Source organism: Aquila chrysaetos, chromosome 1 (genome assembly GCF_900496995.4).
Source record: "Aquila chrysaetos chrysaetos chromosome 1, bAquChr1.4, whole genome shotgun sequence".
In the NCBI taxonomy this organism is placed as follows: Eukaryota; Metazoa; Chordata; class Aves; order Accipitriformes; family Accipitridae; genus Aquila; species Aquila chrysaetos.
The window spans coordinates 12,216,094-12,243,493 of NC_044004.1; the positions used below are offsets into that span (position 1 = coordinate 12,216,094).

At 37.9% G+C, this 27,400-nt stretch overlaps 1 protein-coding gene across 6 annotated transcripts in view; it reads right to left on the minus strand.

The window, feature by feature from the left end:
* The window catches only part of SORCS2 (sortilin related VPS10 domain containing receptor 2), a 590,289-nt gene that overhangs the window by 27,040 nt on the left and 535,849 nt on the right, over positions 1-27,400 (minus strand). For all 6 annotated transcript variants that reach the window (XM_030008352.2, XM_041124365.1, XM_041124361.1 and 3 more), the window contains 9 exons: positions 18,543-18,663; positions 17,094-17,227; positions 16,359-16,487; positions 14,767-14,938; positions 11,170-11,356; positions 7,156-7,289; positions 5,686-5,809; positions 3,825-3,937; positions 2,068-2,193 (listed from right to left, as the gene is read on the minus strand). In XM_030008352.2, coding sequence (XP_029864212.2) covers positions 2,068-2,193; positions 3,825-3,937; positions 5,686-5,809; positions 7,156-7,289; positions 11,170-11,356; positions 14,767-14,938; positions 16,359-16,487; positions 17,094-17,227; positions 18,543-18,663 — 1,240 coding nt within the window. The remainder of the gene's footprint in view (positions 1-2,067; positions 2,194-3,824; positions 3,938-5,685; positions 5,810-7,155; positions 7,290-11,169; positions 11,357-14,766; positions 14,939-16,358; positions 16,488-17,093; positions 17,228-18,542; positions 18,664-27,400) is intronic.

A 27,400-nucleotide genomic window follows, 5' to 3' on the forward strand; every position in this document is an offset into this window, starting at 1 on the left:
TGACTTAACCAGTTTCTGCTGCTAAGTTTATTTACATAGGGTATATTTTCAGGATATTCCTCGAGTCACAATGGACTCTGATACAACACATATTTTATCAAAATTTGTGCCATTCAGTTCTGCATCAACAAATTTATATGCACATATCAATAGCTAAAGTAGTATTCCTTAGCAATAATACAAAAATAGCAATTTAGGCAGCTGGCTCTAGAAGGCTGGCTCTACAGCATTGTACTCCATAAAATAATTGGTGTTGAAATGTGATACTAGTGTACCTGATTTTTTATCATTGGATAGCATAGGTTGCTGTAATTGCTTCCGTCTCCCTTTGTTCCTGCTCCAACCAAATGTAGGTTGTACCATATTTGGTATTTCCATACATGTAATCCCCAGCCACCACTGGTCTGACCTGGTCCATCCTAACAATGTCAGAAATGTATATCTATTCTCCAGATTATACAATTACTTTCACCCTTCAGTGCCCCTCTAGCTTCAGAAAACCTTTGCAAGGTCTTACCGGAGGACTACTTGTTACAGAAACTGTGCCCTGCTAAACTACTGTAATTTCCCCATAGTCCCACTAAACAGAAGTTTTACCGAATCATTTGCAACATGTGATTGCTCTTCTTTATGCTTTGGAGTAACTCACTTGATATTTCATACACAAACATGAAAAGAACCTTGAGACAGCATTGATTATAATTGATAATATTCTTTAAGCTGCCTTGAAGCACAGCACTAATATAACAGTTGAGATTTAAAGGCAACTAATATGCATCACACTTTGCACTGAAATAAAACGTTTGCACAAGCTCTGAATCTATCACTATCAGTTCCCTTAAATTATTAAAGACGCCCGTTCCATATATGCTGAGAATAAAGAGAAAGAATTTCCTCTAGAAGCTGCACCTTGCTTCTTCAAGAAGTGGAAAGATGCAAGTAATTTTGAAGTGGTAATACTCACCTGGCTGAAAGCCATAGTACATGAATGGCTCTCTACTAATCAAACAACCCGTTAAAATTAACCATTTCCTGCAACATAATTGGGATTTAAGATCCTAGGAATTCCCACTGTGATTACAGAGGGAGAACAGTGAGAGTTGGGGGTTGCCACAAAGCAGAAAATTTTGTGCATTCACACTGTACTCTGTGCAATTTAAAGTAAGACACCTGTTCAAGTACTTTGACAACATCAACATACTCCTTTAGACCTTCCAAAGTGTACCCCATCAATTCCAAACACAATCTACTGGTTTTGAGTTAATATGAAGAGCTTCATCTTACCTACTTCTCCAGCAATTTGGATACCGTGACCTTGTCTCAAAAAGTTGTAAAATGCCCTTTAAAATTAACAATACCTTACATTGGGATTCTTTGTAACTGGCAGGACTTGAACTGCAAGATACAGGCACAGTGTTGGGATCTGTTCCTTCTCTATCACAGCAAAAGGACAAATACCATAAACTGTAAGTGCCAGTCTTTTCAACTGGTATAAGGCCTTTTATTATGGAAGAAATATTGTTTGGAAATAAGTAGGGAGAAACTAATGTCTGATTTTCATTCCTGTGTTCACTATATTTATTTCTTGCCAATTGAAAAGGGCATTTGCTCATAAAGGCAGAAACTACCTGCTTGATGCTCTTTACATTATAGGTCAACTATTAAGGTTCTGTTTCTGTTTGACCTGAAATCTGCTTCTGAAGACAGTGCAGAGATGGTTCATCCCCCTTTAGAAATATCAGTGTCCTAAATACACTCTTTGCTCTACCGGATCTTCACAGACTGACATGCCATCACTGTTGTTTCTGTTTAAAAAACAGATGGATATTAGTTGTTCTTGAGAAATACACTAATACCAGTAAGCACTAGATTATGCTGATCTATACACTGTTGAATGCAGCAGTCATAGCTGTTGCTAGCTTTTACATGTCTCTTGTCAGGTAGGAGTGAGATCTTTACCTAGTTAGGGAGCACCCTTTAATTTCCCATAAAGACAATGACAGTACAGCCACTGACTGCAAAACAGGATGAAGACTGTCCTAACCAGACATACATTGCTCTGATTACCTTATCACTAGTCACACTTCTTTTCCTTTTTGGTTGGTTTGCTGGTAGTAGCACATGCAAGTCAGCAGTTGTGGGCAGACCGGGTTTCACGACTGTCATGAGAGTTTCTTCAGGTATATTGGTTTCCTGTGAAGACAAAGGCATGTGGCAAATTACAGGACAGCATGCTTTAAATTTTATAGAAAACATGTAAGTAACTCCACATGTGTCTTTTAGTCTTTCGTGTTCAGATCCCTAATATTTAGAGGGGATTCCACCAGAAGCTAAAACATGAACAAAGCCAAACATAAATTAACAGAAATGTGAGCTGCTCTTTGAAGATTGGAAGTGCTAAGCATTGTTATTGCATTAAAGCGATTTAGTGGCATCATGGAAAGAAGAAAAATGAAGTGGTATGCAGTTTTAGCAAAACTCTGCAATGGTTGTGTGTTTCCATGGTAACGTAAAAAAAAAATTCCTAAGTGATTTAGGATTCTTTGTGGGCTATTCAGACACTTAGTAGACTTAGAAGGGCATATTCATTACAGATAACTTTAGCTTAGGGAGGTTACTTTTCCATCTGTGTTTAATGGACAGAGAGAAGTCTTCCAGGGTGAGACTAAGAGCACCTAGGTTCAGTTCCTGAAGTTGTGATGAATACCTGCATCCCCCACTGAAAGTGAAGTGCATCCCTTTTCAAAATAGTTTGTGCAAATTTTGCTTTTAGTCCCAAATTCCTCCATGTCTTGTATAATACAACCACACAATTCTAATGACAACACCCTGGGCACTTCCTGTAGCCTTTCTCAAACAGATTCTGAAATTCCATTACATCGTTCATATTCTTATGCAAATGATTTAGTAATTATTAAAATGCAAGGGCTATTTTATAAGGGAGCAAAATATTTGTTTGACTGACACTGGGTATGGAATGGGTTTAAGTCGATAAAAGTGGGAAATTACTTTAATTTGACATTTGATGTGAACCTTAAAAAAAAGGCAGGAAACGGTATAAAGTCAAAATTCCAGAACCTGATTTGCACTACTGCAAAACCAGGAAAAGTCAAGTGATTTCAAATGCAAGTATTTTAAAAACATTATCAAATTGCACCTCAGTGCTATCGCCCTCACAAAAGTCAGTGTGTGCACACTCAGTTGCTGGCAGTGCGTGTACCCGAGGAGCAGAGCTCTAGAGCTCACAGTTTTCATGGGGTGCTCTTATCTCACAGTACTGCTGCATGGCTTTGTACTTGATTTAACCTACAGGATTCAGCTGCTCCCAATCCACACTTCTTTTCCGAACATGATCTAAAAAACCAGCTGTATGAACTGCGTGCCTACATATTATATGTAATTTTCAAAGTTACACAACTGGCATTGTAAATTCTTTCTTTCTGCTTTGTTTTTACACAAAGATTATGTCTTTTATATTACACAGCATCCTCTACTTAACTTCTAAATATATCACATTTAAGCTACTCTTCCTGTTTTGGAGTCAGCAGTATTTGCCAATATGTCTATCCCTAATCCCAGAGAGCAATATTTAGCATTAATTGCCAATTAGGCTGTGTTAGACCTAAACTGTCTATGTTACAATATCATCATCTACAGCCTGCACATAAAAGCGACACTAGGCTCAAACTTGTTTGAAATGTGGCTCATGAGGTTCACTTTATTATTTTGCTCTGCCTCCTTTTTTCTAAATGAGAAGGCATTAACTTAACCTTCAAGCTTTACAACTGGCAAGGGAACATTTTATGAGCAATCTGAAAGAGCACCTTTGCAAGAAGTCGTGTTACTACCCGCCCTATGTCCTCCCTCCACTCCGGTATGTCGGGGTTATACATGTCCAGGTGCTTAGTAAACTTCAGAGGAAGAACATGGAAATGATCTAGAAAAACAAAAAGAAACATTTTTGAACAAGTAACAAACCAGGCTGCAAAAACAGTTTTGTAGAAATAGAAGCTGAAAATATGTATTTGGCATTATTTGCTGTGCAGCGCTGCAGTATCTGGGATCACTGCTCTGTGTTGTGTACTCTTTCATGGAGCAAGAGTACGCTCCTGTCAGGCACTCAATTTCTTACTCTATTTTCATCAATGTCATCAAATATGTGCCTAAACATAAAAAAAAAAAGGATGAAAAAATATAAACAAAGCAGATTTACATACATGCTCTGGGGCCATACCTTCCCAGTAATTTTTTACCACACAGACGTGGTTGGTTTCTTTTATTTGTAATGGGAATGCGCCAATGGATTTTATTCTCACTGAATCATAAACATGTGTTTTTTGTCCACTACATGTTCCTGTTTTCATGTAAAATGAATACTTTACACACTTCATAAACTAGCTATGAAAATAAGAACAGAAATTATATGACAAAGGCTAACTATGTCCCTCTTTGAAAAAACTAAAACAAGGTACACCTGCAAAATTTCTCTGGATATTGTCAAAAATATCTGAAATACTACAAATGGGCTGTTCCTCAGTAAACAGTCTCTAAAATCTTCCCTTTCTCCATATAGGCTCCTTGGATGAACACCTGGGGAACTCAATGCAAAGCAGAGAAAGAGATCCTCTGGTATGCATGAGTCAAGCCTGGCCTCCCCAACACTTCCAACAGAATTGTATTTTAATGTGGTTTTCTTTTCCAAAGGTTTCTTTATTTCCCTCATGGCCAGTACTTTCTTGCTCTTGGTATCAGGATTGGCCAACATGAAGAACAGAAGCCATTTGGAAAGCCAAAGTCATTGATCTAGTCACACTAAGAGTGTTATACTTTTAAAGATTTCTTAAAAAGTGGATGCACTTATAAGTGGTAGCATAAACGTTAAATCCATTTATCTTAGGAAAGAAGAAGGTTCATAAAAGCTCCATTTAGCATGAGTGTGGTTTTTACCATTATTTTAAATTAATAAGTACACTAAAAGCAAAAATAACTTCTTCAGACAACAGAGATGTATCATCTTGTGTATTTCATGATATCTGAAGGCTTTTAGCTCTGCATTAAAAAGAAGTTTTTTCACTTATCACAATTCCCACATGTGACAGCATAAATACAAATGTAAATAATTTGTTGGCACTACATTTTTCACAGTATATTATGCCTTGTCACCACATTATAAGAAACAACAAAACACACCAAAGCACAACGTGAAACAAGAGCTGAAGGGTTATTCAATAATTTACAGTGGAGCTATACTTGATCCAAACTCTCAGGTAAACATCAAAGGAACAGTGATACACTGTGATAAAAGGCAATTACTTCACATCGTTTTTAATGCTGAGAGCACATACACAACTAAATTTTCTTTATTTCAGAGGTACTTAAACTACTCTATTTAGAAATTCTAAGAAACTTTCTAGCCATAGGCCAAAATACTAATTAAACACTATTGCTACATATAGCATTTGGGAACCACAGTAACATTTAAAATAAGCGAATTCAGATGAAACCTTTCCATACAATCCCACTGTTCTAACTTTATGGAGTTACCTAGTTACCTCTAAGTTTAAGAATTAAATGTGGCATTAGATATAATTTTACAACAGGTTCAGTTGTGTCGGGGCTGGTCTAACAGGTATAAGAAACAAGTACACATGAAACAAAAAAAAATCAACGAGAGTAATGTCTCACCAAAAACGTGGACAACTTTTGAGTCCTGAAGCATGGAGCTCCCACAGGAAGCTTGCACTGTAACTCTGATGTCACCTGTCTCAGCAAACTTTGTCACCAGAAAACTCTCCAATGTAAGGAGTGGCTTTAAAAAGCAAAGAAAAGTTGAAAATAGAATTTCAGCAAGAACCATGAGACCAGTGTCTGAAGAGATTGTCACTAAAAATATTAGCAAAAAAGGTTTCACACCAATTATTCAATTAATAATTTTATCAAATTGTTAAATTAAAATTTTCAATACAGGATATTTCTTTCCCTAAATGGATCCTTTATAAACAGAATAGCTGCCAGATGGGCAAACATTTCTTTCAGAATAATTGGTAGAGTATTAGGTTTTCATTCAGATCCCACTGAAATAAATAGATTTTGAGGCAGGCTCAACAATCTCTACAAGATCATATGTAGCAAGTCATTTGCCTCAAAAAATGTAGGGTATGTCAGAGTCAAAAGGATTAATTCTGTCAACGTAAACCACAACCCATGGAAGTGCACCAGTCCACCGTAACCTCCAAGGCAGAGCTGAGATCCTCTGTTCCCTGACCACATTCGTACGAATTACAAAACCCTTCACAAGACTACATTGATCTGCAGTGTCTGTTGTAGCAATAGCAAAGTCAATAATAATGAACAGATACAGGCTGGGATTATGGTAGACAGCACATTTACAAGAAGAAAGTTCGTTGCGCTTATCTGAAGCATTTCTCTGTCATGCTTAGTCTGCCTCATAAAGAAAATATTTTACTTATCTGTTATTGAAAGAATTACCTTTAAAGAAATTAACCCAGCTAGACAAGAAATATTCCTACATAGAAACAGTTGGATATTTATTGCTCTAGGATATGTTTATCTAGACTTTCTATCCCCAAATGAATATCACTAGATTGTTTGAGTGCTCTCACTCTTTTGATATCCTTTTAGATATCCCAGTTGTTTTTGATATGCCACTTTATTTTAGACTCCCAGAAAATATTTATCTTTACAATGAATATATATATATACTTCTGTACAGCACTTAAATTTACAGTACTCACATTATCAACATGGAAGCGCATAAATCCAAACTTCATAATTCACCAATGCTATGATCCCAAATGCACCCCCCTCCAAAAGTTTTTTTTAATAGGCAATGAAATAGAATAAATTGTTGTTTCTCCCAAAAAGAAAATAGTTTAGAAATTCAAACCAATTCTAGAAGAGAAATTCCCATTTCCATGTAAGTAGCAAAAAAAGGGAAATTAACATCTTAAATGTGTGTGATAAAACAGGGAAAGTTAGATACTGCTTGCCACCAGACATAACTGACTATTTGGAATGAAAGATGGTCTAAAAGAAGTCATGCAACGTGGTAGTATTTCTATTAAAGTAAAAGGTGTGACTCAACCTTTACTGGAAAGAGATTGAAAATAATCTCAGTCAAAACCATTCATGTACCTGAAGATTGTTTCCTATCCACCAGTAGAAGACTGTCAAATTAGGGTTCTTAGGCAGTATGATGGCTGTCAGGTTCACCTCCTGGTTTCTCCCAATGACTGGAACCACTTCTAAATTTAAAGCCTGCAGTGGAGCTGAACAAAGTTCCCAAAATATCACTGAACAAGAATCCATCAATTTATTAATGCCTCTTTCCCCAAAAGCCTCTCACCTGCACGCTATAAGGTCCTGAATTTATTTTTCCCTCCCTTCTACTTTTACATCTGTGTTGAAAGCTATGAGAATAATTGTAAGGACCTCATTTCAACCAAAAAAACCCCCCAAACCCACAAACAAAATCCTAGAGCAATGAGACAGATCACCAAAATGCATCTCCCTGATGCACTTTTTTTGGTGCATATGTTTTTTTTTCTAGAAAACATAAGCAAATATCCCAGTTAAAAAGTGGAAAAGGCAATCTCAGCTTTTCTTCTTTTTTTTTTTTTAAGTAATAAAAGATCAAATGAATAGAAATCTAACACATCTCAAACTGCTAAGGGAAAAGCAGAAAACTGAAAAAGAATGTTGCTGACTACTCATTTTCATTATGAAATATCAGCTGTTATGCTCACACCACACATAAACTCTCATTAATGCATGCTTTAAAATAGATGTGTACATCAGGGGAGCATTTATTTGCAAATCAAAATAGATAACCTCTGTACTCCAAAACGTGCCTTAGAGTAAGTTTATTCCTTTCTGAACTTTTGCCTACAAAGGCTGTAAACATTATTATTTGTATAAAAGAAATGCATCATTACAATGATTTTATCTGCTTCTTAACGTTGTATTTTGCTTCATAGTAAAATAACTTCATTGAAAGAAAATCTTTTCCCTTGGAGGTTTCCGAGTATATCTTTTTCAGAATGTCTGAAGGTAAAAGCTTTATAATAGCATAATGTGATAACCAGCATTTCTTAACTTTAGCAACACCATCTATCCATGATGACAAACTGCTGTATGGTCCAAAATGCATTCATTACACAGAATGAGTAATAACCCACCCATTTTTGTTCCATTCTAACTATCTTTTAATTCATTCAGAGGTCTTTCATCTCAGTGCTAACTTAAAGGTAATCAACACCAGTCCAAAGTCTTTCTCTTACTCTCTTTCATGAACTGAATCATTGCCCACTCACTTCTAATTCACTTTGAACTTCTCTGTCCAAGCTGTGCACACCCTCCTTTTCCACCTCACTTCAACCAGCCCGTGTGCTGCTTCATCCAAAGGTAAGGCTCTACTTTCACTCAGCGTTTTCTCTGATGACTCTTTAACCATCTACATGAATTCAAGATATGTTGGGTGCTCAAACAAATGTTTTCTTCAATAGTTTCTTTACCAAAACAGAGTTAAAATGCTCTTCCTATTGCTGGTGTCTTGAAGAAAATTCAGAAGTTGTAGGAATTCCATTACATTTGTTCCTCCTAGAAATTGATTTTCCTTCTGATGAAGCAAGTTAAAGAGGTCTGGAGGGATCTGCATCACTGTTTTGATTTTGCCATAAATATACATTTTCCCAGATGAAACAGATCATTTTGAGATATGGTTTTGCTCCTGAAGAAGGTTACTTTCTTTTCCAAAATTTTTAGAAGGGAAGTTGTTTGGTCCTTGAATGATGACTGTGATTTCAAGTTTGCCATTCCTATATATTAACGAGCTAAAAATAATTATTGTGAGTTGTTCTGCTTCTCTCAGTCACACAACTCCATAATGCATTTGGACAAGCTTCACAGCACCCTTAAGTGTGTACAATGAGGAAAGAAGTTGACTTACACGATTTCTGTTTAAGGAAGCTACAATTTCAGTACAGTTTTCAAAGCTCTCCGATTATTTGCACACTACAGAAATTATGGTTTCATGAAAAAGAAAATGTATGCCTAGTTCTTCTTTAGTTCCTTTTATTCTGGGTTACCTACTCACGTTTATACTATCAGACTTGTTCTAATTTCTCTTACAGTTCATTAACAAGTTGTAGATTGTGTGATCTGGATCAGAAAGCATAACCTGGATGACAGGCCAAAGTTCATATAATTGTCCTGCATTACAGGGCATCCCATAGCAACAGAACTTGGCAGGAGTAAAAAATATTCCCTTTACCATTTGTCCCTGAAAAAATTCCCTGGGAATATATCAGAGATAGAGTGAAAAAAGGACTCTAGGGACATTTATGCTTTCATGGTATTTGATAGGGAAAAATGTCCCTGAATGGCTATTAGTGTTTCTCTAGAACATAGAAATTGCAGTTTAATTAGTGCCAGCTAATTTCCTCAAATCTTGTAATTTACCTAAAAAATTAAACGGAGCAAATTGCACAGAAAGCATTTATTCAAGCAGGCTGGGTAACATGGTTCTGTGAGTCTTCCAGACTACGAGCAGCATCCACAGAAAAGCTCAGGAATGGACCACATCTGCTTCCCTGCTCTGCTGCCTCTGCACTACAGCACCAAAGTCCTCTCAGCGCACCAGTCATTTTACTTGTGAAAAATACCTCTGGCTTCTGCAACTGGTAAATCCACTGCATAAAACACAATCGACATCTTTTATTTTTACTGTTTATCCTGATGTAGGTCACCCCAAGAAGCACATTTTCAGAAAACGGTTGTTCAGCTTTCCATCAGGGCTTGCTACTGCTCATCATTCTCTGAACGGTAAGAAGTTGCTCTCCCTGGAGAGAAGGATGTTACAGAGTTTTTCGCTGTTCATCGCTTGTACAGATCTACTGTTCCTGTGCTTAATCTACTTCTCAGCACCTAGAAGCTCCGGAAAAGTAACGGTGAAGCCCTAAGTAATTTATCTGAGCTCTCTGGAGTTGTCCAATGATTTAAAAACCAACCACAACAATGAAACAGATAATGAAACTGAGGCAGAGACTTCAATTCTGATCCTTTCCATTTGATTTTAATAGGAGATTGACCATTAGTATTAATGTGTTCAGCTCCATCTGCTAATCAAAGCAGAACTGGAAACTCTGGACTCAAGGACTCTGACTAACAAAATACATAAATATCAGCGGTCACTAGACAGGCTGACATAAAGCACATGGATCTGTGCACAGCCTTGTATGTGGCTTCAGCGGTTTCCATTGCTTTGGGATTAGGGTGGAGGACACACCACTCACAACAGAGGGAAACAGACACCTAGAGAATGCAAGATGAGTATCTTTTCTTTTGATGTTACTTGTTTCTGAGTTTTTCACACATCTGAAAACGGCAAAGTAGTAGCTGTCTTGAATCTCGAACAAAGAGGAAAATTCAGTTCCAGTTATGAGTTTCCTTCTTCATTTCAATTATGAGATGACTGAGGTACATTAAGCTTGCGACGGTGCATGATATTCCCTGTGCCATGCTATTCTTTTCTTTTAAATCTATTTGATGGGGTTTTTTAGGTCTTAATTAAGGAGAGGGAGAGAAGTCTAAGTCACGTAATACTGCCTGCCAACATCAAGTTATACCCAAGTACCACTTTAAAACTTTGTGAGAATTAACTACCTAAAATCCAGATTCTAGTACTTGAATAACTAACCTGACTTTTAGAAACACTGAGATTTTGATTCTTTTTTAAAATCATACAAGAGCTCAAACGTTTCTCAACATGTCTGTTCACTTGCTTCACACAGCACCTAGAAGCTCCTAAAAAGACATAGCTTGAAGTATTACATTTTAGCTGCTAAGACTGCCAACAGGGTCTTGAGTCAGGAAGATGGATCAAACCTGAGATTGGAATTGAGGCATGCTTGCTATTTAAAAGATTAATATAGCATCCTTCTCCCAAATCCAAACAAAACTAACTCTGACTTCCTAATACTTTAGGTTTACAAGCCTCTGCATTAACAACATACAGCACTGCAAGACTGTGTGAGGTTGTTGAAAAAATATGCATTTTTCCTAATTATGACTAGTAATTTTCTTTACTACTTCATTGTCATGAGGTTTTTACACAGTAGCAAAAGTAAGAAAACCAAAGAGCTGATTTACAGTTGACTTGGACGAACACCACAGCCTCGTCATGCCCAGCCACATTCTCAGCCTTCACCGAGACACGGTAAATCCCAGGATTCTCATAGCGGTGACGGATGGGTTCTCCAGTCATTGTAAGGTTCACATATATCGCCTTAAAGCCATCTCCAAGATCTACCTGGTATTTGGTATTCAGTGTATCACCCTAAAAGGAAAATATATCAAAAATATTTTAAATGGCCAGAACTGAAATAGACAGGACGTGATTATAACCATTTCCTGAATCACAACAGCATTTCCAGCCCCAGCCAGATATTTTGACTCAATTGCAATAGTTGCAGTAAAACCACTACACCCATGGCAGATATTTTAGTGCAACAGATGTTGTGTGCATTAATAGAGACAATACCAAATTTCCACAGTAAGGTACTACCTTAAAATAAAACACCCAGACCACTAAGCAAGTTGTATGACATAGAAACCATCACTCTTGTCTTAACGCAGCTGGACATTAACTAACATAACAGTGCAGGGCAGCCCCAAGCTCTGGAGTGATGCTCATATGATTGCAAACAACTGAATATTGTTATTTTAGCAAATTACCCCTCATCCAGTGAACTTCTAGCCTCTGCAATTATAAAGTAAAATTAATTGGTTTAAACCCACTTCACAGCACCTTCTAATCACACCCACTCAGTGTCAACCATATATAGCCTTCGAGATCCAAGCTAGGGTCTTCACACAGAGTTGTACTGCACTAATCAGAGCTACCAGCATGTCTAGAACTAACATGCTCTGCTGCAAAATTAGATGCATGCCTAATGAACCAGATTATTGAGCTGAGTTTGGGAAAGGGTTTAAAAGTCCAGCCAAATAACTCTGTCATGTCAAACATCTCGCAGAATTTATAATACATTGCACTTCTGTTAAGTGCTCCTTTAAATGACACTGTCTTCCTAAACTCGGCCTAAAATACTGCAAGACTGATACTACTGTCAGAGGACAAACCTGTGCCTATCACTCATGTTGTCATGGTGTGGCTGCTCAGGAAAGAAGTCAGGCCTGTGCTATGTGGGCTGGTGATGTGGGTGGAGTCAAAGGAAAATTAATTTTAGCTGTGAGCAGCAACACTTTCTCAATACTACTGGCAGCACTGCCTTAGTGAGCTGCCCTGCTCCCTTGGTCTTCAGCAATATGTTCCTGCTCGCTTGCCACAGTACACAGCCATCACAGTCATGCAGTTAATACAGGTTGCAGGGCCAGGCTTGGTAGAAAATCCTCTGTATTATGAAAACACAGTGTTGGTTTAAAAATCTTCATTGCCTCTAGGAAAGGAATTTATACATCCATATGCTAGTCAGGTCACCTGAATGGCCATCAGAGCAGACAAGGATTGACATTCATCAAAGTATTAACAAATCACTTCACTCTCCCATAAGCCACTCTCTGAAATAGGTTTATATCAAAATCTAATCCCAAAAGGCAGCACTAATGTAAAATCAAAGGAGGCAACAAAGCCTAGAACTTGTGTACCCTGGCATTACAAAGGGAAGGAAAACATACTATTATTTCCTCCTTTTATTATTTTGCAGTTTGGTTGATTTTCTTCCATGTTTTATCAGATGAAAGAGCATTGCTTATAATGTAAAAGAATACCCATAATAAGGAACGTGTAGGGTTAGCAAATACCTAAACACCATATTTCAACACACATGAAGGACCTTGAAAGCTTCTTCACTGTGAATATTTTTTTCCAAATAACATCTTTCTTTTGACAACAGATGGGTAGAATTTAGCAGAGGAGATAATATGTTATTAAAGTTTAAAGCAAAAGAGATGTCTTCTTGCCAGCAACGTGCCAGTAAGTGGAATCTCTTTAGATGACATTAGCCTGCAAACAGCTCTTGTTCACTCTTTCTTATGCTAACAAGTATACATGCATATTTTTTCCAGGTGAGACAGAAACCAGCGTTGAAAGCCAGTAGATGCAGGCTTCTCTTAACGTTTTATTCTAATAGTTTCCCTAGTGTAAAGATGAGAGTGCTGTCTTCAAAACATCAAGGCACTTCAGTTTCCCTGACCAGGAAAGACAGAGAGCAGTGGACAGATAACAGAAGTCATGTAGGGAAAAGGCAGCTAAACTTAAAAGGAACTGGGGCTTCCACTTCCATGCAAAATAGATGATCACCATGACATTATTTATTCATACGCTCAGCCAACAGAATTTGGGAAAAAAAATTACAATTATAAACTACTATTATCTCTAAGGCCACTTGCAAACTGCCCAAACCTACCCGAAGCCTGCTTTCTTTACTGCCTGATGTCTGGCATTCCTGCACCTAGTAACAGGCATTCACTAAACTACTGAATTAATTTTGTTCAGCACAGAAAGTGGTATGTTTTGGTTTATCCTAGTAGAGCTGTTTCTTAAACTCAGTAATTGTTATGAATTCTCATTAGACTTTGTTGTACAGATTAAATCCTAAGCAACGCTCAGGACATTTGAACATAAATATTATTCTTAGCCATAGGGGGCAGCAAACTGCTACATTTCTTCTAAATCTGCCTTCCACTTCGATGTACCAAGCAAAGACTTCATCAGAAACAGCATGGAATTCCCTTCAAGATCCCTCACTTCTGAAGGTTTTTGAATAGTTTGAAATATTTAAGTATTGCCACAGTAAAAGCTTCAGTAAGAAAAAAATTCAAACTGCCAATCAAAATCATTAGAGTCCAAATTGCAACCAAATGCTCTATTCTTACAATAAACATTTCCAAACAAATTATAAAAAGAGAAGGCAGCATAACTTGCCACACAAACTGTTGGGGCACTGCAAGCATTGGGACGCAGAGCCTGTGAAGCGTTAAGCAGTCCGGTGTTCTGCACGTAACCTTCTTGATTCTATTACAGAAATAAATCCCAAGTGCCTGATTTACATTGCTCAGGTTTGCCAAAATGTGTAAACCTTCTTCAAGTTCTTGCAAATCAGTGGGGTTAGCCAGGAAGTACAATACGCCCATAACCTGAGCACAGCAGTTATAGCCTAATGCTAAAAAACAAGCATTAGGAAACATACCCATGGCAAACAATACATCCAAAAGTTACTCGCTGCTGTTGGTCAGGGCCTTAGGGCATTGTCTCTCTCAATAAACAGAAAAAACCATATCCTTGGCAACACAACTAATATATAATAAATGTTCTTATGCTGTGCTATTTGTTGATTTCTGTAAAGCTTTGCCTCATTCCTTTCTGAAAGGCAGATTCTCAAAAACACTTAAACCAGAATATTAAATGTTCTTTGCATTTCTGTTCTTCTCTGATACAGCAGTTGAAATTTTCAGGCCAAGGAGACTTTGGTAATTTAGCCATTGCCTTTAAGGAATCATAACTGGCTACGCTGAGGAGACAAATCCCATTCTGTGGACAGAACTTGGTGGTTCACTGAGCTTACTGGATTGTCTGATGCACTTGAAAACAGAAGTTTCAATAGTTAAAGAGTCATTTCTCTTTGTCTCAAGCACGAATTAACCTTCATTCAGCAGCAAAGCAGGTAGGAGGGAAATGAACCCTAAAAATAGTGAGGAAACTTTCATAAAGCCAATGTTCATTACTACCTGCTCTTGTCTGACGACGAAGGTGATGTCTTCACCAGGCTTAACAGCCAGGCTTTCTTCTCTGATGCTGACCTGAAGCCCCTTGGGAGCAATCGATGGACACATATGCTGTGCTAAGTTCTGCTGCAGGTCTACGCCACCTTCACACACATTAGAAACAACTTTCCTGTACCTGAAAAAAACAGTAGGCAGCGAGCACGGTGAATTGGAGGTAAGCAGAAGAATGCCATCAGAGGCACCGAATGTGAGTGTGATGGTAGCTAATGAATATTCCTTGGGTTCAGAAACAGACAAGATTGCAGATCATCAAAACCAACTCATGATGCAAATACTTTGATGAGCAACATTGCCTCTACTGAATAAAACCTGTTGAAGAAACAGGGTATGGAGCACGATGAGGATTTCACTTGTATGCATTGGAAGAATCTGCCTTTTCAAATTTAGAAACATGCCTGACCAGCCCTCCAGGAGCTAGACAGTCTGCTGTCCTCTCTGCCATACCCTTTCCCAGCATTCAACAGTCTTCAGTGCTCTAGAGGTCTTCATTCAAACCCCAAAGATCAGAAGGAAATTAGACCAAGCAGCTTCTGCATTAACCCAGAACCAATTGCTTAACTGCAGCTCTCAAATCTATGCATTTCTTAAAACACATAAAGCATTTATTTAACATAACATATAGTATAAAAGGTAAAAGTATAAAAGAGTGAAAAGCCTAACACTTTTAAAGAACTAATAATAAAATACTTGGATGCGTACAGTAATTATTTACAGATAGGTTTCACTCAGGTATGTTATTTTTAAACATCCTTTAAAATCGGAGTCAGATTTCACTCTTTTGAATTCCTATTCTGTATATCGCAGCTGTCAGCCGCAACCCAAAAGGCATCATTTTCCTCAGTAAGGCAAATATACACAGAGACCATGATTCTATTGCCAGATTTGACATTTCATCATTTGGTTCTCATCTCCACAACCGACAGTGATGATGTTATGATAAGCCAGAATAGACGCCAGCTGCAAGTTATTCTCAGCACAGACGTCAGACTACATTGTAGTGTATATTCTATGCGGTATTGTTTACAGTTAATAAAGCTTTCCTTTGATTCTGAGCGTCCCATATGGTCAGGAAAAGAATCTATTCTCCACAGAACTCCTTACCCCTATGGAAGTGAGAGACTGGGAAGTTCTGGGAGATGTTACTGGCTCCTCAGATTAATTCACCAGATTCAAACTGAAAATTGGTCTGAACCCAAGCAATGGGCTAAACGAAAAGGCTCTGAATGGACATTCCTATCACAAGTGTAACAGTGGCTACAAAACATTATCAAAAATAAAAAATATACTGAGAACAAGACAGCTCCCCCTCTTCTCAAATTGATTAATTTCTGAACTGCTGTTAACATGTAACATTTCTCTTTCACTAGTCTGTAGGAAGCTTCTGCACATGCTCTGAGTCAGAACTTTTGCACTTCCCAGTTTTTACAGTTTGCCTTATTTACATTTCCTTCAAATCACTTTTCTGGCCCTTGGTCAGAATGTTCTCCTCCTCTCTGTAAGCCTCTGCAACCCAGTCAAACACAAAATCAGCTTACCCAGTGCTGCTGGTGTATGCCTGCCCCAGCACACAGTCCTCAGGAGGTGCTTCAGGGTTAAACCAAAAGTCAGCAAAGCATTTGCTAGACTCTGACTTCAGAGGTGCAGAACGTTCAAACCCATAATCACTGAAAAACATCAACACCAAGTGTGTTACTATCCTCACTTCATTCAGCAGTCTAATTTGGGGTGGATGAGACTACTTTTTTAACAGTAAAAAGATTTTTTTAGTATTATTCTACCAGCTGAACATACAAGTTGATGAAGCCAGTTCTGTTCTAAGTCTAATTTCAATGGGAGTTATGTACACTTTGGGGAAAAACTGGTTGTAATTACTTTGTCAGTTCTGAAAAATTAACTCTCTTGGTAGTTCTGAGTTTTAAAAGGTTTCCTTTGCCACTCAGACCAACACATTTCCTTTTTTTTTTTTTCCTTCATTTGCAAATAGAAAGGGTTTTCTTGCCTTATAATCAATCCAATGGTCATTTTTCAAGTCTTGATCAATAGAGAAAAACATCAGGATTTGTTCAGTCAAGAGAAACAAATACTTAAAACATGGCAATCTTTTTAAACAAAGGCAAATACAAAAGCAACCTGTTATTCGAATAACAGCTTGCCTATTTGTTTATACCTGGCTATGTGGGGAGAGGGGCAAAAGGAGGAAAATAAACCCATCTCAAACTCTAGGTAACTATTTACTAGCAATAAATCAAAAGGTCCACAGAGAGACTCACCATAAGAAATCAGAGTTCACACATTCACAAACTTTGGATGTAAGAGCTGATGTGAAACTTCTCCCTTTAATGCACCATGATGAAATCTTCCTCTTTCGAAAGCTCCTCTGCTGGCCCATGATGCAACGATCACCCTGAACATCAAAGCACCAGACTTATTGCACGCCGTAACCTACACCACACAGACATGACCTTACATTGTCCTGAGAAAGGCTGGTCTTGCTGCCAAGACTATAAACTTGTATCAACTCTCTCATATTCAAATGTATAGGTATAGAAAGCTCTCATAGCCCCTCTGTCCACTAATGGGCCATTACAGAGTTGTAAAATATTTCAGGGCACAAATCCAAAGATGTACATGAAAATTCAAGTGCAATTTAACCCATGCTTCATGTGTGCACAATCTAGGGACTACCCTACAACTGGCCATTTAAAAATTCAGCATGGATGCAGATGGCTGAAGTTCTATCTAAATCACCATGTCTTGTGTTGACAGTCAACACAAAGCACCAACCTTGTGGACACAGGCAGAATGTAGACTATCTGAACACACTCCATTGGTAATTGGGCAGCTGCAAGTACTCAAAGTCATTTTCGTAGTTTCTAATTTCTGAAAGACATTTCAATGCCAATATCCCAAGATACTCTTACTCTTTGGGCTCAGATCTGCATAACATTCTTTGTAACACACAGCATTCCCAAACAAGAAGTGTAAAATTAGGCATAAGAAATAGCAAATAAGAGCTGGAGAGCTGGAGTAACACAGAGTAGTATGCAAAAAAACCCCCACCCTGCAGAGAGCAAGAGAACAAATGTACTGGAAGAAGCAAAACATAATAATCAGAATGATTATGAATAAATATAACATATTCCATTTAATGTACCCCCCCCCCCACCGGTTTCTTTAATCAATACATTGTATATAGAATGTAGCTTCCCAAAATTGGATTTGGCGCGAGCACCAGGATTAGCACAGCCTTAACACATTATTGCAGAGATGGTATTGCCCAAAACAACTGCACTCCATGACATGATTGGTCCACTGAGATCCTAAATTACTTCTGGAATGGGCTTTACTTATGGCAATTTATATATGAGTACAGTATGTGGTCAGGAAGTTGGCAGAACACAACTGCATGTTGAAATTGCTTCAATCAATATTACACACTTTATGGTGTATGCTTCACAATCCAGCAGGACCACCTATTATTATGGCAGACCACCAGATATACTTCCGCCTTTCCCAGGACACAGATCACACAGCCAAAGGGAACACAAAATCCTCTCTCATTTTAAACTATTGTAAAATCAGCAAATACCAGCACAAGGAGATCAAAGCTGGGGATGTAGCATCCAAATTCTATTTGAAAACATTTTCCTAGCACACAGTTCTATATGAATGCGAAAGCTACTGCAAAGTTGTGGCACTTAACATAAGACCATGAATACCTGTAGATTTGTGAGCTCCCAAGACTCATAGTCATCATCAGTGCACTCCCTGGGGAAGGATGGTCTGAAGTCCACCTTCACCAGTTCCCAGTCCGAACGGTAGCTAATATGTCCAAAGACTCTGAACAAAAAGTTCAAAAGTAAAATCTTACTGCAAAGAAATACCATACATCTGAGATTCAAATTTTCAAATGTTCAAATGTTTTCCTTTCCATGGTCATGGTTCCCTACTAAAAGATCCCTGGTGAATTTTTCTTCCACTTTTATTCCTCTTCATATACAATGTGTCTAGTTAGAAAACACTTGCCAATTGTCTATGAAACTTCACAATGAAAGAATATAGCTCCTAGATGAGAGATTTTTTTTTTCCCAGCAAAGTATCCACAAATTTAATTGAAAATATACTACTTTTTCTAATTTGGAACCCAACATTTTTGTCTATTATGTTGTTATATGAAACATACAGAGCTCTCAGATTTTGACAGCAAGCTCAGATGAGGGAGAAGAACCCAGGATCACCGGGTTCAATTTCCAGCTCTGTCACTCATTCCTTTTGATTATGATGCAACTTCTTCAGTTGTTTTGTTTTTTTTTTTTTAACTTCTGCAGATGTTAGATGGCAATTTGCTATTGTTTAAACTCACAGCAGTATCATGAAATTGCATTCATTTCTAAGGAATACACTGAATCTACATATTGTACTGAGGAACTCTCAGACTCCTCTTCATTTCAGATAGTCCAATGTATAACAAAAACCAGCCACAAACTGTAAATTTCTTTTTGAAAAAAAAAAACAAAAAAAACCCAAAAAACCCCACAACCAACAAACTGAAATCTCATTGCTTTAGAAACCAAGCTGTACTTTCAAAGCAGCCAACATTTTCAAAGTCAGAATATTTATTTCCAAAACAAAATGGGTAAGTATGACATCCAGCAACAAATTAGAAAGGATAAAGACTCTATTTGGGCAAAAGTCAAACGTATTTGTGGTTTGTATCAGGCTTATGTGGCTTACTTGCCAAAGAATTTAAGGTTGATTCTGGAGCCAACAATTTCTGTGCAGTTCATACTGCACAGAGTTCATATTCCAAGCTTTAGTAGTATTCTCCAAACTAATTAATTCCTTTTGTTTTGCCCTCAGTTTTGTTCAAATCCAGACACAGCAGGAATGGTACAGTTCTGCTAAAAGATTCTGCTGCGCACAGTCATTGCTCTTGTCCTGAATACCAGGTTCAAAGTGGAACTAGGGTAGACCGTAAGTGAGGAAATGGTGGATTCTCTGCAGCACAGAGGCAACATCATCACACTAAGCTCCTCCCTGGTAGATGGATGTAGAGATCTGAAGTCTACCAGAGAGGCTGAAAAATAGTCACAAAGACTAAAGATGTACAGTGATTTCCCCCTTTCCTTTCTGGTGTCTTTGCTTCTCAGCCGTAGCACAGAGATGTAGGTGTCTATTGATTACTGCCCATACTGCCCACATTATAATGACCAGACAATCCATGCTTACAGGAAACTTCACCATCAGAAGTGCACTTAATTAAACAGAAACATGTGCATTTAGTTTGTGTGTCTTACTCTTTTCTTAGTAAGGCTCTGAGATTAAAGGACTTGGATCATCTACTTTCTTTCCTTCTAAGTGTACCCATGGCTCAGAAGTAGAAACAATACACAAAAACTAAAAAAATGTGGCTCCGTCCACCGGCTGTATGTGCACATAGGTGTGTGGTCCCACTTCTCTCATCGAGACCTACAGGTTTGGTTACTTTTTCTGGTTCAGCTGGATCCTGAGAGCTGCTGTCACCATATAATCTTATTCACTTGTAGTTACATACTCAATAAAGTTACTACTTAGGTGGTCTCATGCTTTTTCCACAATGCCTCCTTCAGTATGACTGGCTTTGCTGACAGCCACAAAGTGTCTTTTGCAGGCTAAATACCTGTACCTCTTTTTTGTTTTTAAAACTTTTTTTCTCCATACAAGGTACTAACATAAGGCAGACTTCACCATGTGCATATACAGCTACCTACCTACCTCAGCAAATGCTTCTTTAGGCACCACAAAACTTTACAAATTGGTTACATTTCTTTTATTAACACATTTATCAACAAATATGTTGAAGTGCAAGGAGCTAAGTCCTGTCAAAGCTTCACTCCTGCCTCAAGAAAAGTATTTTCTATGGAATAGATGAAATTTTCTTCATCCATGTTACCTATTTCAGGCAGATTACTCAGGAAAAAAGAAAGGAGATGGTTGTTTGAATTCAATGCAGAACAGAATAATGAAATTCCCCTGAAAATAAAAAACAAAATCTCTGAACTATTAATAATCATCTTTAAGACCTCACAGAGGATGACTATGGAAAAGGAAACATTTTGCCTATACACACACACACACACAAATATATGTGTGTATATGTATATATAACCATATATATAAATCAACAAAATAGAGCCCAGACAGTTACAGAATTGATTTTGATATCCACAAAGATACCAAACAAATTATTAAGCTATCCTTTTCTAAGCACCTTGGAGATAATTAAAATGATAGCAAACAGCCACCATGGATTTGTCAAAAACAAATCATGTCAAATGAATGGAATTTCCTTCTTTTACAGGGTAACTGGCTTAGTGGAAAAAGGAAAGGAGAACATGTAGCATATTTTGACCTTTGTTAAAACTCTTACACATTTCTAGCTGACACTGTCTCAACTTAAAAAGGAAAACACCAGTGCAGATAAAATCGTTGTAATGAGGAATGAGAAAATATATCCAATTAGAAGAATCCATTTTCAAAAAGTAGTTATCAAACAGGGAAATATTTTGAGATATGTACCACAAAGATTTGATGGGTCCACAGTCAATATTTTCATTAACACCCGCGTGGTCAAATAACAAACACACACAAAATTTTGCAGATAACACAGAAGAGAGCGGACACTGACTGGTGGAAGCAATGGTCAGAAAAAGTACTCGTAGGAAAAAAACACCAACAAAGGTACAGAGCCAAAATGGAGAATAACTTTCAAACACTGAAGAAAAGGCTTGGGCAATTCTCAGGAATTAAAACAGGAATGTAATGTTGCTGCAAAAGACGACAGACTAATTCTAGGTTGTATTCAGAACTGGAAAACAGAAGACATGGAGGCAATTATTTTGATAAACTTGGCACCGGTGGAGCCTCTGAAAGAATATGGTGTCTAATTTTGGATGTTATATGCATATTTACACACCCACTAAAAATGAATTTGGAGAGGGGCAAGAATGACTCAAGCTGCTAGCTGCTTAGAAAATGTAACCAATGAAGAAAGACTGAAAGAATTGGGTTTTTCTCTGGAAAAGATAAAACTGAAGAGTACAACAAAACGTCTTCAAAGAGTCTTGCTATGGATTGAAGACTTTTCTTCAAAGAGACCTGGAGAAGGGGCAAATAGGATGAAAGACAAGGATCAATAAACTTAAAAGATACAGATACGTAATTCTCTAACTCTTTCTCCTCAGCACTGGAGGGCCACACCTGGAGTACTGTGTCCATTTCTGGGATCCTCAGTATGAGAGAGACATGGGCAGACTGGAGAGAGTCCAATGAAGTGCCATGAAGATGATGAAGGGACCAGAGCATCTCTCCTGTGAGGAAAGGCTGAGAGAGCTGGGACTGTCTATCCTGGAGAAGAGAAGGCTCAGGAGGATCTTATTGATGTATATAAATACGTGGAGGGAGGGTGCACAGAGGGCAGATCCAGGTTCTTTTCAGTGGTGCCCAGTGACAGGACCAGAGGCAATGGACACAAATTGAAACACAGGAGGTTCCCTCTGAACATTAGGAAACACTTTTTTACTGTGAGGGTGATCAAGCACTGGCACAGGTTGCCCAAGGAGATTGTGGAGTCTCCATCCTTGGAGAATTCAAAAGCCATCTGGACACGGTCCTGGGTGACTGGCTCTAGGTGGCCCTCCTTGAGCAGGGGGGTTGGACCAGATGACCTCCAGAGGTCCCTTCCAACCTCAGCCATTTTGTGACTCTGATTCTGTAATGGTAATGATACAAGCTATTGAGGTTGTTTATTCTCCCCCACTGGAGCAAGAAATCAGTGAAACATCAGGATTAGAGTTAGAGATTAGATAACCTTTTGAGATATTGCCCAGTCCCGCATCCTATAATGTTATAAAAATTACAGAAATTACTCTAGAAATCATGCAAATTCAACTAGAGTAATATGGAAGCTCTGTGCAAACTGTATGTGTATACAGCAAAGGCACTGCTTCAATGGGTGAACTATAAGCCTCTCCTCTGTGGATTTTTATCAAAAGACAGAAATAACTTTTCTGCCTGTTGGTCCAGCCTCTTGCAAAAAAAATACTCATTTCCATTATGGCTATTCTGATTCTATGGACTGAAAACCATGTTCTGACAGAGCACAGTAACTGCACCACTGATTCCACCATTCTCTGGCTTAATTAAAATTCCAGAGATTCAAGGAATTGTTCCAGCACAGCCACCAGCCCTGTCAAAAATGCAGCCATACAGCTTTGTAATTCCTGGGGTAAATGTCCTAAGGAATCCAGCACCTTACATGCACCCAGCTTAGCAAACTGTTTGAAAAAAAAGGCTTAATGGTTATTAATGCTGTTGTTGCAGTACACTTGTTGCCCTATTGAGGACAGGGTTTTGCAGACACATCAGAAGAGCCCATTTAAATGTATTGCCAAATATCACTAGAATAAAAAAGTATTTTTCCAAAGTAAGAAAGAAAGGCATGTATTAAGTAGGATTCAATGGATTAGACAAAAATATGAGCTACAATAAAGCAATACGTAACAGCAATCACAATCTAATTGCTCAGGTGCAAAATATATATGTCCAATAAAATCATATTTATGGAAAAAACTGGAATGGTGCAGCAAGTGTAACTGATGATTAGAAGTTAAATATCAAGATGATAGTAATTCATAAGCTACTAAAACCTTCCTCTTGATTAATTATACTTCATTAGAAAGCAATCAAATCAATTCTGTTGAAACTATGAAAGATGATGCAGTGATAAATAATTTTTGAAAGAAATTCCAATTACCTTGGAAATTAATTTACTTTTATTTGCAAGAATTTGGGATCCATAATTTTAACTTCAGTGTTTCAGTTGCCATAACAACTTTGTACATTTGTTCCTAGTTCATTTATGAGCACATCATTTTTTAATTTGATTGTATCATTTGATAGATAAGACAGTTTAATGCAGTTTTTAAGCTAACTCATTTAAACTATTTGCTGGAGGATTGCTGGTTATTTCTGTTCCTGATAAAGCTCATAATCAGGGGGAGCTAATTTAACAGAAATTATATGCAATGATAATCTTTTCCAGTAAATTCTCGTTTCTATTCAATAGAAAAGAGCATCTATTCAATAGATGTTCCTAGTTCACATGAGCAGTAATAGCTGTGTCGCTTGCTGCCCGCGTCACCTGCAAACCACCCGACTGCAGCTCTGATGGTGCTGATGCTGGAGACTCCCAGAGACTTACCACATAAACATTCAGCTTCCATGACTTCGTTCAGGAGAAATGAGCCTGATTTTGACAACACACTGCTCATCTCGGATGTCACAGACATAGCTTTTTACAACCCCTGCGCTTGCCTTCCTCCTTAGCTTTTCTGCTGTGTTCTTCAGGATTTTGTTCATAGGTTTCACAGCATCAAAACCAGAGCAGATGGATTTTAGCTACGGTGTCCCACATCATGGATCTCATGCCATATACATTAAGACACTCCTTGAGCAACTTTTTGTAGTATTATGGTGGTTTACCTTTGAGCTGTTAGCCATATTGTCTCCGGGCAAAGAAAATGGCTTTGATCAGCCTGATGTCTTGATCCTCAGAGCAGCACAGCTGACCCTGCAACAGTTTTGCTGAATATTTGAGAGCACTCAAAGACCTCCGAGTGGCAGCAGTGATCCTGCTGTACTACCCCACCAAGGTCACAAAGACAGCACATGTGGAATTTATTCAGAAGTTTAACATAGCAACTTCAGTTTTGCAGTCGTACTGAAGACTAGTGATGACAACTGCGTGATGCACAGCTCCTTTTGTTTGAAATCAGATGCCTCTCTCATTCTAGACACGCTGCTTTAATCTCCCAAGTGCTGTGTTGGCTTTTGCTCTCCTCTATATGACTTTGTCATCAACCGTGATGTTGAAAACAGCATACTGCCTAGGTAGCAGAATTTGTCTGCACAGTCCTGTACTGCCCTGTTGACACACTCTGCTAACTTGACATGTCAGTTGGGGGTGGAACCAGGACCTCTAGTTTTTTGGGAGAGCCTTCAAATGTATAAAACTACTGACAATAAAACCTAGGGTTTGAATCAGAGTCAACCGAGGACCCCACAGACAGGTGATATGGGCAATCTCAATGGCTCTATCTTGGATAACATGTCTAAATTCCTCTGGGCAGCACCTAAGCAAAGATGTCCAAGCATGTGCAAAAAGGCAGGTACCTCAAATTCTTTATAGATCTAAACCTCAATATCCAACAGTGAGTATGGGAAAGGAAACAGTTAATTATTTTAAGGAAAAGGTTAATTATTTTAACAACTCTCAGCCTGTCTCTTGGGAAGCATTTGTTTAAATGGAAGCAGTCACAGAGCTATGCTAAAAAGTGGTATTTAGATCTTGTTCCCCATATAAGGTTACCTTTCCTGTAGTAAATCATATTAGTAGGAAATACAATTGTCAGTGAACTTACTGTACTGTTAAAATATTTTGACTGTCACACTTCCCTGATTATTTTTATAACAGAATTGCAATTTCAGATTGAATACTTAATCCACTTTACCATTCACTAGATATCAGAGGCCATTTATATTAAAACAGCAGCTGCTTTCTCAGTTGTCTTTTACATAAAAAGTATAGTGTGTTAGAAGTTTCTTGTCAGTTTATGGTGATCTTCAAGAGCCAAGTCCTTTGCTTCACTTAGACCTTTACTACAAATGATGACAATATAACTGAAAAAGCAAATAAATATGACAATCTTCTTTTTGTTTTGCCTGTTGTAGTTCATATTATTACAGTGCCTTTGAACATAGAGCAAGACACATGACCTCTCCATGTCAAAATCTGTAAAGAAATTACTAAATTGAGGGAGTAAAGTGATGAGGTCGTGGCATGGAAGGATGCACTTTATCTCTAGTGTAAGCACCGCCAATAGGTAGTGTTCTCCTTAACTCACAGAAGCAGTAACATTATTAATGAAAGATTTTCCAAGGGGATATGGGTTGGAAGAGCAGGCTGGCCATGACTATGTCCTACAGTGCTATTTAAAGCCTACCATTTTCAAAAAGAATATGACAGATGAATCTTTATAGACATGCTTTCCTTCTAACAGTTGTCTCTGCTTCCTTTACACTATTGTAAAATCAACAAAAACTAGGTAAGTCAAAGGGTTCATACTACTAAAATGGATGAAAGTAATGCAGAATTCAAGCTGCAATCTATTACACATCAAGATTATAATTCAGCATATTTTTCTAATTCCCCAAAAGAAGGTAACAGAGGTCACATTTTCAGTGGCCTTCCTAAATTGCAACTACAGAAATGATGAATGCTTCCATGTGCAAAAGCAGACACCTGCCTACATAAAACAACTGCACATAAACAGTGCTTGTGTACACAACAGATCATGTGCAAATATGCTGAGACACTTATGATTTAAGTGCCTTAAACTACAAACACATGCATATAGTTAATGCAGTAAAGAGTAGGTTGGTGGTTTGGGTTTTTTTTTTTTTGTTTTTTTTGGTTTGGCTGCCAAAGTGAAAAATGAGGGGAGGAAACAATTTAGTTGAAATTGAACCAAAATATGTTTTTTCATTGTTTCCTGCCCCCAAAAAATAATAATTGCCATTCATTCTTTATGCCAAAACATCTTGGTTTCAGCTCTTTTGGGGAAAAAGAACGGAAATGAATGCTGTGGTTCTGAGAAGTGCTGGGGAGGAGCAGGATGAGTGTGTTCCCATTTTATCCAGAAGCTCAGTGGCTCCATGATGTTTGTGGATTACCTCCAACATTTTTTTCCATCCATTTGGTAAATTCCTGTCCAAGAACAACCTTTTAACATGTAAGCTGTTTGGAAAAAATTGCAGATTTAATGCATAGCCTGATGCCCTATGCAGAAGTAAATACAAGGTGGATAGTGAGCAAAATGGATTAATTTAAAAGACAAACATATGACATTGTAGAGGATAGCTTTACATCATTCACATCATTCAGCTCTCCGCTGTCATCCTACTTAAAGATTGAATTAATTTGGGATACTTACAAAATTTTAGAATTAATTCTTTAGCTAATATTTTTTTTTTTTCCCTACTCACATATTTAAAAATAGGGTCTCTTTTGTCACAGGTAGGAAATTCTTCATTCAGACTTCACTTGGCAGAGCCAGAGTAAATAACCTATGGTCACCTAAACTGTGGCTCCTTCATTTTGAGAGCAAGATATAGCAAAATGGAGTTCAAGGCCTCACCCAAAATTAGGTATAATGTTTGAACAATTTTATTGTTGGCCTAAGTTTCTAATGTCTACCTCATCATCAGCATTTATTAGACTTAGAAACTAAAATGGAACCAACACAGGAGAAGTTAGAGCACCGTAGCTGCAGGCGCTCACTCTGTGACAGGGGCTCAAAATGACACAAAGACTCTATCTGAATGAAAAAGTCACGTGTCACCCTTTTTCTGTCCTTCTCTCCTCCTTTAACTAGGGCCAAGGTGATAAAAGATTCTTACAGGACCCGGATTCCTAACCTTTCAGTTCCTCTTATTCAGATATATTTCCAGGTCTGCCCTCAAAATGTACTAAATATGG